This window comes from Condylura cristata, unplaced genomic scaffold (assembly GCF_000260355.1).
Source record: "Condylura cristata isolate star-nosed mole 26May11 unplaced genomic scaffold, ConCri1.0 scaffold00010, whole genome shotgun sequence".
Classification (NCBI taxonomy): domain Eukaryota; kingdom Metazoa; phylum Chordata; class Mammalia; order Eulipotyphla; family Talpidae; genus Condylura; species Condylura cristata.
Genome location: NW_004567111.1, coordinates 18,681,330 through 18,700,724, shown reverse-complemented (window position 1 = coordinate 18,700,724; position 19,395 = coordinate 18,681,330). Strand labels below are relative to the sequence as shown.

General features: G+C 34.1%; 1 protein-coding gene across 5 annotated transcripts in view; it reads right to left on the bottom strand.

The window, feature by feature from the left end:
• The window catches only part of MYCBP2 (MYC binding protein 2, E3 ubiquitin protein ligase), a 190,414-nt gene that overhangs the window by 119,692 nt on the left and 51,327 nt on the right, over positions 1–19,395 (bottom strand). For all 5 annotated transcript variants that reach the window (XM_012723218.1, XM_012723216.1, XM_012723217.1 and 2 more), the window contains 8 exons: positions 18,262–18,381; positions 17,197–17,278; positions 12,800–12,917; positions 9,056–9,260; positions 7,748–7,901; positions 4,118–4,290; positions 2,131–2,256; positions 1,918–2,045 (listed from right to left, as the gene is read on the bottom strand). In XM_012723218.1, the coding sequence (XP_012578672.1) occupies positions 1,918–2,045; positions 2,131–2,256; positions 4,118–4,290; positions 7,748–7,901; positions 9,056–9,260; positions 12,800–12,917; positions 17,197–17,278; positions 18,262–18,381 (1,106 nt within the window). The remainder of the gene's footprint in view (positions 1–1,917; positions 2,046–2,130; positions 2,257–4,117; positions 4,291–7,747; positions 7,902–9,055; positions 9,261–12,799; positions 12,918–17,196; positions 17,279–18,261; positions 18,382–19,395) is intronic.

The following is a 19,395-nucleotide window of genomic DNA, read 5'->3' as shown; positions in this document are numbered from 1 at the left end:
TCAAGAAATTTGTACAAAGTAATATGACACATGGGAAAAGGAAAGATGAAAATCATTAAAAAAAAGAAAAAGAAGAAGAAAAAGAAAGAAAATCACTAAAAAGGGAGAGACCAGAGAGCCTGGGAAAAGAAGATCGGAAAAGGAAGATAAAGACATGGAATAGGAAAGGCTAAGAAATAAAGTGAAATTCAATTGAGGGTAAATAAAGCAGAGTTTTGAGAGAAAGCCTGCTTTTTTTAAAAAAAAGATTAATACATTAAAAAACAACTACTTCTCTGGAGAATTATAAATAATTACAAGTAAGGCAGAAAAAAAAACATGTAAAGGAGAGAAAAGAGCATTAAAATGTACTGCAGAACTACTGTACTAGGTATCTTAATTTTTCAATTATATGCGAATGCTTTGGAAATCTGCCTTCAGCTCACTCAAGGGTTACTGGATTTCCCTGTGCAGAGAGTCTACTAGTTGTAAAGTGATCCATCTCTTCCTCTTCTGCCTTCCTGTTCTGATCAATGATATTATCATTCATTTAGTCAGGCAGATCACAGGCTTGGGATAATCATTTTATCTATATCCTCTACTATCACTGTATCTATTTTATTGTTGGTATCAAAGTCTGTCAATTCAAACACTGTTACTGGCTGTAATGTGTCAATATCAACTTCTCATCTCTATTGTTTCCTTGATGTAAAATCATGGCCCACCAATTTGGGAGGTTCTGCTTTTGTTTAAGGACGCTTACTGCTCATCTTAAAAAGAATGGTTTAGGCCCTCCCTGGTGGCGCAGCGGGTTAAAGCACAGCACTGAGAATCTGAAGCCACTTCCTCATGAGTTCGATTCCCGCCTGCAGCCTGCCCCGGAGGAGACCACATGGCGAGCCAGACCTCTCCTGGCCCACCCGCTGCTTCCCTCAGCAGTGTACTTCGTAGATCTGCCTATTCTGCTCCCCACTCTGTCTCCGGTGAAGCCTCTCACCACCCCTGAGCCTCTGGCCTGTACCCCAGTTCTGTATGCACAAATAAATAAATAAATCTTTAAAAAAAAAAAAAATGAATGGTTTATCAGAATACTTTGCTTAATCTAAAATTCTTTAATAACTTTTCCTCTACTTTTTTGTGGCAAGACATAAAGATCCTTAATGATATGTCCCTCACATATCAACCCTGCTTATGTTCAACAAACAATTTGGAACACATACTGAGTTCCAGGCATAGTTCCAGTAATTGGGCACTCTGGGGTGATTGATACAGACAAAAAATTCCAGACTATTTGCAGTAAGTTTGTGGCAAGAAAGAGGATATAGAGTTTTAAATAGACTCATCAAGGAGTCAAGACCAGAGAGATGAGGAAGTGAGTCACACAGATTGACCTAAGAGTTGTAGTGCAAAAAAAATGCAAGTTCTGCTGGAGAATGAGAATAGGTCAATGTGGCTGGATTAAATGAAGCAACTAGTGTAATACTAACCTGTCTTTACTTCAGGATGATGATGTCTACGCAGTACTATGCAATGAAAATGCTAAAACCATTAGAGCTACCTGAAAATACCCCTTTCATAAACATTATGCTCCCTATCACCAAAACAGTTACAAGGAAGAAGATGCAATAAAAAGCACCACTTTTCCTAATTCTATAATGTTAAGCATGGAGGATTGAGCCTATTAAAAGTCTTCTTCAGTCTAACATTGTTAACTAATCATTTTCTATTTAATTCACACCCTTTTTTCTTCACTTTTGTTTAATGTCATAACAATTTAGTATTACTAGTACTATCAGATTATTTTTAGTATTAAATTATTGAGTATTTAGTATTTCCTCAAGTATTATTTTGTAAAGGAACTTTTTAAAAATAACATACTAAGTCAAAATCAACATTGTGAAATAAAAGAACAAATAAACATGTCAATGACATGCTTACCTTAATTTTAGCAGTGTATTCTCCTCTACCTCCAAACAGACCAAGACCACCAAGTAAAATATCAGTGTCAGCACTAAAACGTATCGCTTCTACTGAATGAGCAGAGTAACCCCAGCCCCCTCCATGACCTGGAAGATACAAAAAATTTGTTTCAAAATACCCATGTATATCTGAGCTACCCGACAATATATTTTTAAAAATAAATATACATACTTTCAAACCTGTTTACTACACTATAATCTTCTTTGGAATAAACCTTCATTACTGCATGAGTTTCTTCCTCTGTACTTGCAACACCCATCTTTAAATCCTGCATAGCTGCCAAGGTATCAAGACAACCTAAAAACAAACAAACAAAAATTGACTCTTTGACATTATATTTTCAGGATTATTGGTAAAATGAGATGCTAAAGGGGCTGAATTAATAAACTTTGAGTGTGTTCCACAAAGTTTTTCCAACCTTTAATCCCCTGCTTTTTGGAAGTCATAAAAATTCTCTGCAATGGACCCTCCCTGGTGGTGTCACAGGTTAAAATGTAGCACTATGAAGCTATCCACAGCCACTGCAGCACAAGATTGATTCCTCACCAGGGAAGTGACCCACGTGGCGTGGCAGACCTCTCCTGACATGCCAGCTGCTCCTCTCAGTTGTATATTGCAGTCAATTGGCCTGTTCTACTCCCCACTCTGTCTCTGGTAAATACTCTTAGCCTGTACCCCAGTTCTTATATGCATAAATAAATAAATCTTTAAAAAAAAAATCTCTGCCTGGGCAATTATATTATTCTCTATGACAAGGTTTTGCAAAACATATCTCTGAGAAGTCAGAATTGCTTAATTTTTGAGTACTTACAAAATTCCTCCTTTTATGAATCTCACTGAAGTACTTTGGTTTTATCCTTAAAAAAACTATCTGAGGATAACACATTACTCTGAAATAACTTTAATTGATCTAATTTTGAATGTTTACAGAAGAAATTTGAGAAAACTAAGCATGGCATTATAGATGTGATCTAGTAATTATATTCAGAAACACGATTTCACACTGCAAATTTCAGGTAAGCATAAATGAATCTTTCTAAGAATTTTAAAAGCAGTAAGTACCCATGTAGATTAGAATAAAAATTCTAGCAACAGAATAAAGATGTTAACAAAGTCCTATAACTCAGACTCACTAGACAGAAATGAAGGTGAAGTGCTGTGTATAATATGTCAGAAGACTTAAAAGTAGTATCTTAATATTAATTGTTACTTTGATGTAATGTCCATAAATCAAATATTATAAATATACTTTTGAATATCTGATCTACATCTCTAGTGGTTATATATTCAAGTTAAGCAAAACGTTATTTTAAAATATCTGTTTCATAGCAACACTATTTATAATAGTCAAGATACAGAAACAACCTAAGTGCATTAGAAAAGATGAATATATAAAGATGATGTGGGATATATATATGTGTGTATCTGGTATTTATCTTTCTCTTTCTGATGCACTACACCAGATCCATTCATGTTGCTGCAAATGGTATGAATGTATCTTTTTTGATTGCTGAGCATGTATATATTGTGTGTATGTATGTATACTTGCAACAACATGAATGGATCCACGTGCAGTGAATCAGAAAGAGAAAGATAAATACCAGATATTTTTACTTACATGTGCAATACAGAGAAAGCAAAAACTTGGACAAAGACAAACTTTAAAATCAACCCTTGAAAGATGGCCATAGATCTTAGGCACCCAGAAAGGAAGGTGGAGGTAAGATGAGAGGGAGGGGAGAAAACAGGTAGGGAAGATTAAAAAAATGGACTGTGGTAGAATACTGTGAGTGCTTTGGTGGTAGGAAATCTGTGACCTGAGGGGAGCAAACAACCCATACTGTGAAAACACAAAGAATGTAAACTAATGGTATCTCATTAATTAAAAAATAATAATAATAATAAGCTACCTATAAGGAAAATTATGTTCGGGACTACTTCATATTTGGGCATATATAAATCTTTCATGGTCTTGGTAGAAATGTGATACACTGTTTTCTACATAATAAGCTCCTTTCAGTTAAAAAAGTTGACATACTTGGCACCTAGTACATTATTGTTTAATAAATACAACAGAATGACATACAAATCTAAACTTAAAAAAAAATCCTCAGCACACATCAGTGAAAATTAGCTGATCACTAGAGAAAAACCTTACCTAGAATATGCAAAGCTGCATGAGATCGGGTGGTAAGAGCCCGTGATCCTGTTGGTAAGGCAAGTTCAGGACTTAGAATACTACATCTTGACTGCATGTCTGTTGCAGAAGGAAGTCTGGCATCAGCAACTACTGCATTGTAACACCACAGTTCTCTAGTATTGGGCCGAAACCTTGAAAGAAAGAGAATAATTATTGTTGGGGACCAGCCCCAATTATTGAGGTGTCTGGAGGCAAGACAGGCAGGGCCCTAAGATGGGAAGGCACCAAGAGCAGAGATTCCATAAGGGGAGAGGGGAGCTGGCACAAGGAAGACACGGGAGTCAGGGTTGGGTGCGAGTCTTCCTGCCATTCCCTCAGCAGGTCTTTATTTATACTGTGTAGCAAGTAGTTAATTGCAATAATGCATAGGGTAAGTTAATGAGATCGCCATAAATTGTTATAAATGTTCTCAAGGACAAGGGGAACAAAGCATTTTTCTCTTAACATTTTATGGTATACTAGGTTATACGTTTTTGTGATAATTGTCATGTGTATAGATGTTTAGTTATCACTCAAAGGAAGAGGGGTCCAGGAAAGGATGAGCTCCATACCAAAAGGTTATTTGGGGTCTTAGGGAAGTAATAAATTGTGTCAGCAGTGTTGTCAGTGATTGTCTAAAGAAAAGCTAGTGGCTAATTTAAGGCTAGCAAAGAACAGTTAGTGCTTATTTTAAAAAGGAGTAAATTAAGAGAAAGTTGTACAGTTGTGTATTAAGCAACACCTGTATAATCAAGGTTAAAAATTGTCCAGGAGTCCTTATGCCCTGGGAGTCTTATCTGAGATTTGCTTTTTATTTTTTATTTTTTTTTAAAGATTTATTTATTTGTGCATACAGAACTGGGGTACAGGCCAGAGGCTCAGGGGCGGCGAGAGGCTTCACCAGAGACAGAGTGGGGAACAGAACAGGCAGATCAACGAAGTACACTGCTGAGGGGAGCAGCGGGCGGGTCAGGAGAGGTCTGCCACGCCATGTGGTCACCTCCGGGGCAGGCGGGAATCGAACTCATGCAGAAGCGGCTTTAGATTCTCAGTGCAGTGCTTTAACCCGCTGCGCCACCAGGGAAGGCCGATTTGCTTTTTATTTTAAAGAAATCAAGGAAGCTTTCCAGGAGTTTTTATGCTCTGGGGTCTTATCTCTCCAAGGCTTGCCTTTTGTCTCAGGAGACAGGAATTTCCAGCCCTGGGGCAGCTTGCCTGACCAGGCAGCCACTTTATGAGGCTAAGGCAATCCAGTTGTAAACTAATGGCTGCTCAGAATATTTTGATATTATGATTATACAAAAAAAAAGGGAGGGAGGGGAGGTCATAACATAAATTAGCAGTGGAAATTCTGATTTTTCAGAGCTTTTCCCAATCTATCCGAAATTTGTAGGTCGATAGAAGTTGTATAGCTTGTGTCAAATTACACATTTTAACATATAATTTCATTATTAAAAACAATGTCATTAAGAACTCTTTAAAATATAATTGACAATACCAAGAGAATATAAAGCAAAATGAGGACAAAATATCCTGGAAGTAAAACAATTTGAAAATAGTAATATAAATAGCAATACTTCATAAACAGTTTATTTAACAATAATAGAATTATCAGCAATAATACTACTGTATTTTTGCTTAATTTCTTAACCTTGTTGCTCTTTTCTAGATTGTTCTTTCTCTTAGTCTTTTTTAAAGATTTTCTTTTGGTCTTGAGAGTTTTAACCTTTTGATTATAAACAGAGAAAAAAATTTCTGTTATCTGTGGATTCCAATCTTTGAATTGGGAAGACACTTAAGCATTATCTCTTCAAGTACTGTATCTTCTCTAGTTTCTCTACTGTCTCCTTGAATGTTTACTAGATCTCCTCATTATAATCTTCAAATTTCTTATACTTCATAACTCTTATATTCTTGTTTCTACGGCATTTGGGGTAATTTCCTTTGCTGTGTCTTTGACCTATTCAAATGTGATGTATGCATGCATTTGCTAAAAAACTACATTTAACAAAAGTTCTGCTTGTTTTTTTTCAAATATATCTCATTTTTTAAGTCCCATGAAATCTCTTTACCTTGTTTACTTTGGATATGCCATCTTTTCTCTTTTAAATATTTCATACATACATAGATAATAATGAATATTCTATTTTTGACAATATCAAGATCTGAAACTGCTCTTGTTGTTTGTTCTTTCATTGAATTTCACTAACAGTGTTAGTCCTCATATTTTGACTGTCAAACTTTAGCTCTTATTGGATTGGATTGATTTCAATTTGTTAAAAACCTCAGAACCGGCCCTCCTTGGTGGCACAGCGGGTTAAAGCACAGCACTAAGAAAGAAGCTAACGCCACTTCTGCATGAATTCGATTCCGGTCTGCCCCGGAGGTGACCACATGACGTGGCAGACGGCTCCTGATCCGCCCCGCTGCTCCCCTCAGTAGTATATTTGTCGATCTGCCTGTTCTGCTCCCCACTCTGTCTCTGGTGAATCCTCTCGCCCTCCACATCTCTGGCCTGTACCCCAGTTCTGTACGAGTAAATAAATAAATCTTAAAAAAAAAAAAACAAAAAACAAAAAACAAACCTCTGAACCTAAACGGAAGAGCTTTTCTTTAGGGATGATTTACACCTGACTACTGAAGATAGAGGCGGTGCTTCTCTGATTCCATTTTAGCATCATTCCAAGACCATAGTTTAATCAGAGAGTTTCAGTATCAATTTCTCCAACCTCACTGGTCCATGTTTCTAAATAGCACTCCCCTCAGTATTTACAGTACTCAGCTTTCTGCTCAAGAATTACCTTGTGGAGCTATGATTTTTATTTTTAATTTTTATGCTGTTTTTTTCTTTTTTGAGGTGGGAGTACACACAAGGAAAATTATTTAAAGTCTAAATCATTTAATTGTCTAATCAACATTTCCATTTTCTGCTAGAAATACTGCTCTTTTCTCTACTCATTATGTGTATAAAACACAATAAATTTTAAATGAATACAAAGGAGTTTTTTTGTACCCATCCTTGCAAATTACCCTACACATTTCTCTACCAATATGGCAATGTCTCTTATTTTTTATTGTCATTCACATAATTCCTTCTATATAAGAGGTAGTAATTACATAGTTATGGGAACAAGAAATGAAATGAATTCTATACAGTATAAACAGAATTGCTGACAGACAAAAATAACGCGAAGTAACTGCTAATTATAAATTATAAAACTGCTAATTATGACAGCAGCAAATACTTTTATAGCATCTATTATGTGCCTCTGCTTTTGATCTTCACTCCTCATAACACTATGAGGTAGGTACTATTTTCATCCTCACTTCATAAATGAGAAAAGTTCACAGAATCAAAGTAACTTCTCTTAGGGGATAAATAAAGCAAACATTCGAGTTGGGATAAACTCGGGGACTTTGGCTTAAAACACATGCTCTTAACTACTGCACTATGATATAAAGGTTCCTCTGAGTCGTACCAGAAGTGCCACTAAAAGTTAAATAGGAGCGTTCTCATGAGAGAATAATCTGCCTATAATTTTATTTTACCACAGGAGTATAATTTGATCAATAGATTTATTATTTTATTTTATAAACAAAGATGCTTACCTCCAAATGACATCATAAACAGGATCAAGACACACACCAAAGCCTTGCAGGTCTTCTTGTTCAGAGTCATTAAAAGTTTTGCAACTTCCATCCACTTTATTTATCAGCAGACATTTAAATGGAGGGGGTTCTGATATAGAAGCAGGTACCAAGCCTGGGGAGAAAAATTTATAGTTTAAAGAAGTATAAACCTTTCATATTCTCAAACCTATCAGGTAATTACTACTATATATCATTTGCAGATGAAAAAATTGAAACCTAAAAGGCTTTGATCACATAACTGAAAATCTTTCAAAACCTTGTAGTAAAACTAAAACTTCAGGGCATGTAAATTTGCAACATATAAGCCTTTAACTTCTATATGATACCAAACTATTATATAATTATTCATGATATGGATACAAATGTAGGTTGATACAAATGGTCTTTTTTATTTAAAGATTTATTTTATTTATGCACACAAGAGCTGGGGTGTAAACCAGAGGTGTGGGGCAGGGTGGTTAGAGGATTCACCAGAGGAAGAGTAGGGAGCAGAACAGGCAGGTTGACTGAAATGTACTGCAGAGGAGAAAGGCAGCGGGTGAGACAGGTGAGGTTTGCTGTCCTATGTGGGTTAGTTCCCTGACTGGGGGTCAAACTCAGGCCATAGTGATGACAGCTCTGAGCCTTAATACATAGGCCACCAGGCAGGCCCCATAATGGTCTTTTGTTTTTTTTTTTAAGATTTATTTATGCATACAGAACTAGGATAAAGGCCAGGTGCAGGGGCTGTAAGAGGATTCACCAGAGACACAGTGAGAAGCAAAACAGGCAGATCAATTGAAGTACACTGCTGAGGGGAGCAGAGGGAGAGACAGGAGAGGTCTGCCATGCCATGTGGGTCACCTCCGGGGCTAGGGATCAAACTCGCACAAAAGCGGCTGTGGCTAGCTTGCGGCGGCTGTGGCTAACCCACTGTACCACCATCATGGTCTTAATGAAACTTTAAAGTTTGATTTATGAAGCTTTTCTCAAAATTTTCTATCGCTTACTAAAAAACAAAATAGGAAAAATGCCTTTTCTCAATACAGTTTATTCCCACTACAATTGAGCTCATTGTCCACTGCTTTTTAGCTTATAAATATATTTGTTTCCATAGGTCCCAATTACTCCATTCTTCTAACCAGACACATAAAAAAGGACACTCTTAAATTTCTTTTAAATTCTTCAAACAGAAAAAAAAATGGTATATCTCACAGTAGGGACAGGTAAACCATTTACTATTAATAAAGAATTTCTTGGAAGGATGTTTGTATAAAAGGATATTACCTATTATGTGTTTACTGGCAAAAATTTCTGATGTAGCAAGCACGTGAGAATTAATAAGTGCCTCATCAATTCGTAAAAAAGTCTGGTCCCCACTTGCACCTATCCAGGTAGCTTTTCTTCCATATTTTGATCCAATGTTAGGCATGGGGGCTGGTTTTGCATTCCAGTATGGTACATCCAAAATTGGTCTGCCCAACTGTCCTTTCTGAAAGATTAAATAAATCATATTAACAAAATTACTGAATAACAATTTATAATTTTTATAAAAACGAGGAGATAGACCAAAAACAGCTGGCACATTATTCTTCATTGATAGTTTTTGTTAATGAAGTTTACATGAAACTAAAATTAAACAATTATAATTTGTTTTTCCAATGAATTCTTTGCCTAATAAATCATAGAATGTATTATCAAAAAATAAAAATTGAAAGTTTTCCATGCAAGAAATTCCATGAATTATTCTGAATGCATTCATCTACATTAAGTAAAAAGTAATACAAATATCTAACAATAAAAAAATTAATAGCACAAATGTTTCTTTAAAAAAAATCCAATTTGCATTGCTGTTTCAAGTTGTTACTGAACTTGCCTATCTGAAAATACCTGGGTAAAAGACCAAAATAAAAGGTATTGCAATGTGAAAACAATTAGAAAATTATGCATTTTTCACTCAATCAGTTATTAGTAAGTTTTTTCACTTATATTTCAAACTGAACAGCAGAGTCAATGGTATTTATGATGGTATGTCTCTCATTGCTTCAAATAGGTGAGTTTAATTTTTAAAAATTATAGGAAGTTTCTCACTATAAAGCTAGTTACTGAAAAGAATTAAAAATTGACTTTGGATTGGCTAATGTTCATCTACCCTTCACTTGGGAACACTCCCCACCACCCTTTTTCAAGTATCCCCTTTCAAGAATCTTCTGGAGACAGAAATGTATCATGACACCCAAGATTATTTATGAGTATCTTGCCAATGAGCAAACACAGCCAAAAAACCCAAAGAACAAAGGAGCCCAGAGCACTGCAAACAGCCCAGTTAAGTTTTTAACATGCTAGATTTCTAATGAATTCTATTACTCTTTCAACAACAAAGCAAGAAAATTGTTACAAACTGACTACAAAGCAACTTAGCTTAGACACATGTTTGGAGAAGGCAAAAACTTAGTGATTGTTTTCAGCTCCTTTCAATGTCTATTCCTATTTTTTGAAAAAGAAAACCATAAAAATGTAGTCAGCAAAGTACCTCATATTCAGGAATATATTTTCAGAGGAAAATAATTACTTTCAGTTTTTCACTGATTATTGAATTAAAAACCCATTCTCTTACTCCCAACCACCTACTGTTAAGAAAATCACATTAAAAACTACAAACATGATAGTTGTCTGGACAGCCTCAAAAGGGTTCAGAATGTGATCATAAATAAGCCACATTTAAATACTTACTCATGGAACTTAAGGAGTTAGTGGACAGTAGCCTGAATTCAAATATTACAATGCACATTTCCACATTTCCCTAAAAAACTGTAAAACTAACATATATCAAGGAAACCACATATGACTCAACTCTTATATGGAGATAAGCTACAAAACTGTATTTGACTAAATTATGATTTTCAGTCCTATGGTAGGACACAGGTAAGAGAGTGGCAAGGGCAAAAAAGGCAAATTCTCAATTATTCTCAGTGATTTTGCTTTTTACAGTAGTGTGCACAAAGCAAATAGAAAAGTATTTCAGACATATTTGAGAACTAAGTGCATATTAGCCAGGAGAGTTGATATTGCCAGGAGCCACAATTCTCACTGTGGAAGAAAGGGCATAAATGTGGGCTGGGACAAAGTAAAAACACCTCTGTGGGAATGGACTGAAATTAAAAGTATTGTTTTGCGCTTACGATTTTTAAAGTAAATATCCATATGAGTATATATGCACATATAGGTATCCTGACGTGTAAAGACGCTCGATAGCAATGAATATGCCTATTGTTCAGCTGGCAGCTAATATAATCTCCACAAAAAAGAATTTGGGGACTTGGAAAGACAGCTCATTCTAGAGATGACAGAGCTGATAAGCCCGGAATATCTTGTTATCCCAATGGGCAAGGAAGTACTAAAAAATTGAAGGGGCATGACACAAAAACATAGCAGCTACTTGAAGGGATTTCCAGTGGCCAAATCTGACAACTGAAACACTGATAAATTAAACACTGATAAATTTAAACACTGATAAATTAAGAACTGCAATGAAGAAAACACATGTGTTTATACTAATAGGTAGAAAGGCAGTCAAGAAAGGAGGACTTCTGCTTAATAGCAAATACATAGGGCCAAATGGTAAATGTCGTGGGTTACTAGAGTTGGTAAATAATCACTATACAGCCATTATAGTAAAAACTGGTTTAATCAAGAGTGACCAATGAATGCTAAATCTAGGGGAAAATTATGATGAGAAGGTGTCAATCTACAGATTGCTTTTTAGTGTCAAGAGAAAAAAAACTATACTAACTACGCAGTAAAGAAATCATCTGACATTTTACCAGGTGATCAAAATTTACATCACCAATAAGGGCAGATGGATCCATCATTTTATGCTTCCAGATTTGATGCCCAGAGGAGAACAATACATTTTTTACATGATATTTTGTGTTTTGGCCTGAAATGCACAACCTGAACTAAATATGACAAAATCAGAGAAATGAAAATAAAAGACATTTTATTTTTAAGAAGTAACGCATTGTCCAGACAAAAAATATGGTGATATTATAGGTTAAAGGAAAATAGAGAAACATGACAAGCAAACAATGCCTGATCAGATTGGAGAGGGGAAATTTCCTCAAAATAATTATTGACTAATTATCAAGGAGCAAATTTATGCATTAATCTTAAAGGATTTAGGGGGGAAATGATTTCTACACATATGACTGTGAGAGGGAAATCGTAACACACAAGAGCAAATGCTAAGCAAACAGATTAAAATGTCAAAAATAGGTGAATAAATGGTTTAAGGCAATGGGCATTCTATATATTATCCTCACTTTATGCAAACTTTCCATAAGGGCAACATCATTCCCAAATTTAAATTTCAGTTATGCTTTTTTAAAAAAAATGAAGAGCTACAAATTAGATCCCAGCAACTCAGATTGTAGAATATGAATAATTACATCAAAGAGGTATGGGTTTATGTGCACAGAATTAAGCTTTTCCATGATTTTTACCACACTCAATCTACGCAAATCCTTAGAGAATTTTCTCTCTTTTTAAAGCTTTGCCAGAAAGAGAAAAAATCTATTTTTACAAAGAGTGAAACTGATAGGCACAAATAGCCAGCCAGACACACACATATACACACACACAGGGATTAGGAGAAGGAAACAATTTTAATCAAATGTAGTAAGAAAATTTTACTTTAAAAACGTTAAAATATAATTTTATTAAAAACCAAATCTCTGTAAGTAAGATGGGGAAAAAAGCTTTCAAATGATCAAATTAGCTTTACTGAATGCTTAAAAGAACTGTGACCTGTAATAAAGACATCCACTTTGAACACAGCTATTAAATTTAACACATTCTAATGTGTTATTTCAACGTAATGTCATTCTAGTTTTGTGCGTGTTGGGGTGGTTGCAAGAAATATAAGTATGCAATGATTACAATAAAATGATTTCAATGAAAACAGAAAAAACTGCTAACAAATTGTAAAGAAATGGTAAAAGCAATATTACTACTGTTTTAAACATTACTTACAGAAAAACTCCCAAATGTGAAGACTTGCCCGTCCATTAGAAGCACTGCTGTGTGGTTGCTGCCTGCAGTGACTTGTGTGCTAGGGCCTGGCAACGCTTGAACAAGAGTCGGACACCCCCTAAGTAAAAAAAAAAAAAAAAAAAGGCAATTTCTTACAAGATCAGCTGAAGTAAGAAACAATAAATAAAGAATAGAAAAGATAAAATATACTAATAAGAACATTGTTATTCTTACTTTGGTCCAATTTGCCTCTCCATTCTAACTTGTAAGTATAGAAAGATGAAAGAGAGTCACTTACATTATTAAAATATTTCCTGAATAGATTGTCGTTAAGTCTGAAAGATCGGTGCTCTTTCATTTAAAGAGATCTTTTTTTTTTCAACTTTTATAGTGAATACCATGTTAGAGATCTCTAAATATTTATTGGATGAAATAAAAATGCAATGCTTCAGTGGGAAATTCAACCTAGGAGCTTTAAAATGAAGTAATTTTCTGTCCTCTTTTCTACCTTTCTCCATACATCTAACTTCAGTTCTTAAAATAGTTATTAAACCAAAATACAGCATCACACAAGGCACTGCAGCAGTAGCTAAGAGGTCAAGTCTACAGCTACATTGCCTGAGCGCGAATGCTGGCTCCATCACATAACAATAATTATGACCGTGACTTTGCTATCACATGGATAATAGGGTTCCATGAATAATAGGATTCCATGGGTTCAATGAATGATTAAGAAACTCATATATGTAAAGTTCTGGTATCAGTGTCTGGCACACAGTTAACAGTTTAAAAATGGTAACTATGATAAATGGCATCCTTGTATCCATTTTTATATCAACTTATTTATCCTTTAATAATTATTTTTAGTAATCACCTATAATTAGAGTGCTCCTTACTATAAAAATAATCCACACTTCACAGGAAAGCTATTTTAAGAGATACAATTATAATATACTTTATTTAAAAATTATATAAATAAAATATAAAGAATATATAAATATATATATATTATATATTTTTAATAAAATTAAATTAAGGTAACATTGATTTGCAACATCGTATATGATTCAGAAATCTAGGTTCTCACCTCTTCAGGTGTGTTAACCTACTAAAAGGCACCTACAACTATGGTGGTGGCACAGGGGTGATTTGGTGATGGGAAACCCGTGGGGATTACAATTGAGATGAAAAAAAAAAATGTGAAAAATGATGTAAAAATAAACTTTAAAAAAAAAAAATGATAGTCTATTAAAAGAAAAAAAAATGAGATATATAGCAAATAGAATAAAAATATACAAAATTAAAAAAAAAAAAAAAGGCACCTACAGTACTCTACAGAGTCCACTGGACCTCACCCCCACTTTCCTGCCTACTCTCCTCCTCTGGTAGCATCAGTTTTATAGCCAGACTTTTAGGTTTTTTATTTCTTTCTTTATTGAAGTAACACTGGTTTCCAACACTGTACATGATTTAGAGTTAAAATTTAACACCTTCTGAGATGTAAGTTACCTTCCTACCCTCACCATCAAACCATTCATGCTTTTACTCTAGGCTTGTGTTGTTCTTCTATATCCCCTCTAATAGCCTCAATTCTTCAGTCAGTCATATTTCTAGGCTTTGTTCTGGAATAGTTTCATCAGTTCTTAGACTCAGAAAACATGGTGAGTCAGACAGTAAATTGTCAATTATTGAAAGGTAATAATTTAACAACAGAAGAGGAAAACAGAATGGTCATGCTGCAAAAGAGCAGTTCTTTCTTTTTACCTGGCTGGAGTAATATGGCGAGGACAGATGTTGTTCTCAACTCAGATACAGGGAGTTTTGGTCAACAAAAAATTACCACTTCAAAGGGCTATATGGTGAATTAATGGCCTCACAGAAATGCCCAGTTCAATTCAAACAAAGAATTAAAGGGGAAGTTCCTAGACCTGCTTATTTGTCTGCAGTTTACAAAGACCTTTCATATGAACTGTGTCACTGTTTATCAAAATTACTCTAAGCTCTTAAGAGCTTAAAGGATTTTCCCAAGAGTTGATAGCAGGTCTTCTAATACATAGTCTGAACTCTTCCCATAACTGGTTAACCTCTTTATCAAACTATGTACAGAACATAGAAAAAGGAGGGAAAAAAATGAAAGTTGCATGTGCTCATGCTAGGTACTTTACATATAGTATATTTAGTAATCCAAAATCAATAGAATATTGAAATTAATACTTAGTAAATTACAGTCACAAAATTGGTAAGAAACAAAGACTTTAATCTTGCATAAATGGTTCTAGACACTAGGACTGCATACTACATTAAAGCAGAAGAATAGCATAATGCAGAAAAGATGCAACTCGGAAACATAAGAATTGCCAAGTTTTAATTGGAAAAGTAGAATAAAAGCACCTAAATCATACAGTCTTTTCTTCAAAATCCAAGTTTATCAAAAAAGGTGAAAAGTAATCAGAATTCAGACAATTAGGAGTATAGTGAACAAAATACACAAAAAAATAAAGGATTGACAGACTCATGCCACGAGTAAATGTATAAATGTTCTCATAAACTCTCTGACAGTTACTATAGCAACAGTAACAGTTAACACTTACTGAGCACTTATTATGGACTAAATTCTATGCTGAATTAATAACAATAGCCTCACTGAATTCTCATAACCTTCTAAGGAAAACAAACTTACTCCTATTTAATAGAGGAAGAAATAGAGAAAAGTTAAGTAACTTGACAAAGGTCATTCAGGTTTGAAGAGATAGGATCAGGATTCAAACTAAGACTGAGGTAATCAATTTGGCATGACAACACACAAAGTAGAATACCAATAACATTATACTTTACCGTCATGCACACTATAATATTTATCTTACATTAAGCACACTTATTAATATGCGTTATACAATAATTTCCAGCTAAAATTGATTACTAGAAAAGTTTTCTAACATATTATTCAAATATACACTTTATTTCAGCTAAATATATAGTAGTAGTCTGGCTTGTGATAGCTAATATGTTTTGCACAAGAATTGTTCTTCCATATAAGTAGTCAATTCTTTTCTAAATAAAAAACTGTTTTCTTAATTCCTGACTTCCATTCCTACATAGATACAGACAGTGTGCAGGCATCATTTAACTGGGCTATCCAATTTAGTTCTCCCCACAACATATGGAATTAAAACTGAAGTATTCAGGTACATGATCACTTACCAACTAAATCTCTACTGCTAATGAATGAGGGAAAAATGAATACTAGGAATTGTCTAGTAGTTGGTCCACAATTAGTTCTTCACTAGTCTGGGTAAGTTGAAAAGTTTTGTTGGGACACATTATCATTTGTTTGAAAATTCGGCTGGGACTACATCCAAGTAAAAGAGTTTCCATGCAGCAAAAGAGACAATGACCAAAATGAAGAGAAAGCCTTCAGATGGGGAGAAAATATCTGCACTCACAACTAATAATGGACTGAAATCAAAGGTCTACGAAGAGTTCACACAACTCAACAAAAACAAAGCAAACAACCCCATCAAAACATGGACAGAAGAACTAAAAAGACACTCCTCCAAAGAAGAAATATAAATGACCAACAAGTATATGAAAAAATGTTCAGCACTGATTATAATCAGGGAAATACAAATCAAAACCATAATAAGATACTACCTTATACTGGTGAGAATGGCCCACATTAAAAAACTGACAAGAACAAATGCTGGCAAGGATGTAGAGAAAAAGGAACCCTCTTCTATTGCTGGCTACAATGGAACTGGTCCAACCACTAAAGAAGCCTGTACGGAAGTCCCAAAAACACTAAAAATGGACCTACCATATGGCCCAGCCACTCCACCCATAAGAATCTACCCAAAGAATACAAAAACATTAGTTCATAAGGAAATCTACATATTTATATTTACTTCAGCACTATTTATATTTGTTAAAATGCCAAAAAAATAGATAAATAGATTAAGAAGATGAGGTTTATAAACATAATACAATACTATTCAGCTATAAAATAAAGATAAACTCATGCCATCTGCAGCAACAGGGATGGAAGTAGCAGGCATTATGCTTAGTGAAATGAGTCAGGAGGAAAAATAAAAACATCAGCTGGTTTCACTCATAGGAGAAAAATAGGGAAATCAAACAAAAGGTCAAAAAAAGAGAGAGAGCAAATGTGAAGGCAAACTATAGATCTATAAAATGGAAATCAACTTTCTCCTGTAACTGCAGTATCTTCTATCTCTGCAAAAGCACTCAACTACAAAATCAAGAATCACCAATAATCCATGGATTACCATGGGCTACTATTTCAAGCTATGGGCTACTATTTCAAGTATGTAAATATATACCTAGAAAGGAAAATAGAAAGGCAAAACAAACTCAGTATCTTCAAACAAATCATCAGGTACCTGGAATTGACATCTCCATGTCCAAGCTGACCATGCTGCCCATATCCAAACGTATAGACATCTCCATTTTCCATTAAAACCACTAAATCAAAAATACAGAGCTTTATTTTTTCATTATATACATTTTATTTCTTGCTATCACAACTATACTGAAAGCACTGTAATTTTCACTACTTAAATTTTATAGAGGTATTCAAAATAGGCAATTGAAGCATATTTATGTTAATGAGAAATACTTTAAAATTTTAACAATTTTAAAATTAAATTTAGTTTAATAAGGTATTTTTGTACATTACAAAATGAATAATATTGTTCATAACACATACTTTAAGTTCTTAAATGCCCTTTAGTAACATTCATATTTAATAAAACAGTTGTTCAGGTCAACTAAAGTCTTTAACGTGCTGTTCCCTCATATCTGGATAATTCTTAGGTAGCAAACGAGTCTGAACTCTGTACATCCATGTACAATATCCATGAAATGTAACTTGAATATCTTTCAATGCTTTATGAAATAAGAAAATTTAATATTTTCTAATTAGTTATAATTTAGTTTCCTAGATCTTAAAATTTTCTAATTTTATAAAATTTGAATATTACAAAACAAGCTACACAACATAAATATCATTAATTATAAATAATAATTTTCTACATTTTAAGAAAATTGAGAAACACATTGATGTATACTTCTTACTGAATTATAACAAAATATGGAGCTACCTAGCTAGGTTACAAAGAACACAGGATTCTAGAGTTCAAAGAGACTTCAGGATTATTTGATGATCTTCAGACATTTAATAAACTAAGTATATAAGATAAAAAACTAGAAGCATCTTTACACAAGTGCTTGCTTTACTATGGCAGTTAATAAGTATGAATACTGTTAATAAGTATGAAGCCTTATGACTGTTAATAAGTATGAAGCTTTCACCATACTCATTATTACAGGATTATTTCCACACTGCACATTTTAACACAGAGTTGTCAAACTATATTCATCAAAACAAGTAAGTTGTTTAGCACAATTGTAAAAATGTAGTTATACCCTAAATTTCCAGCTGCTACCTGAATGGTGAAATCCACAGCTGACTTGTACTGCCCGAAGCTCACAGTCAAAACGCACAGAGCCTGGAGGGTATGTTGTGATTTTGCTGGCATCCTTTTCTCCTCGTTCTCCACTTCCATCTGTAAGTGTTATAATTTATAATTAAGGCATTACTCAGCTTCAAGATAAGGTTTTAAAACAGTTTACTATGGAAGAACAAGAGAAAAATGTTAAAAGGAACAAGCAAGAAGAATCTGCAGCTGTTAGAAGTGATAGATCAAGAATCTACCTGCAAAGAAGTAATTCTGAAAGATAAACTATATACTTCAGTTTACATTTATCACTAAATCAATAAAAACAAATACAAGAACTGGTTACAGATAAAACCTATTAGGTAATCAGTTATGTGAGGTAAATGGGTCATTAAATTACAGAAGTAACAAAATTTTACATTTAATAGTTTATGTGGGAAAATTTAGTTTGCATAAAAAAGAACCACATGCAAAGTCACTTAACAATTAAACTTAGTGATACTGTTAGTTAATAGTTGATTCACAAGTGACTTACATTTCCCAAACACATCTCAGAAAGGCTATCCTATCTTTCGGAATTAAAAAACTCAACTGAATTCTCAAATATTTATAAAACTTTATACAGTATCTTTAATAGCCTATTCTCATTTATCTTTATTGTCTCATCTTGTCCTCAGTCATTCTGCTTTGTGATCTTCTGCTGACCTCACCCCCCACCCCAGCCAAATCTTTCTGCTTTCATTCCTTCTTCCTCCCTGTTTCTTTTGTTAATTTTCCTCCTTTAAGCTTGCTTTAGGCCTTCTATCCAGCATTTGTTTTGACAACTGACTCTGAATATACTGGCATTCTACCCTTTAAAAAGCTATATTTCACAATATAAAAACTTTAGTATATGTAAATAAGGAAGGTAATTTAATTACCCTATTCTAAAATAATACATTACCAAAATATGATCTATGTCCTCAAAAGTCAAATTCCTTGCACATGGAATAAATGTAATACTAGAAGAATTTTAAAAGGTCAACTAGTCTAAGCTTCTCTCTTGTGGAACAGCAACTAAGCAAGTGTATATAATAAATTATAGATACATATGTGGATCTACACATGCATTTTCAATTAATT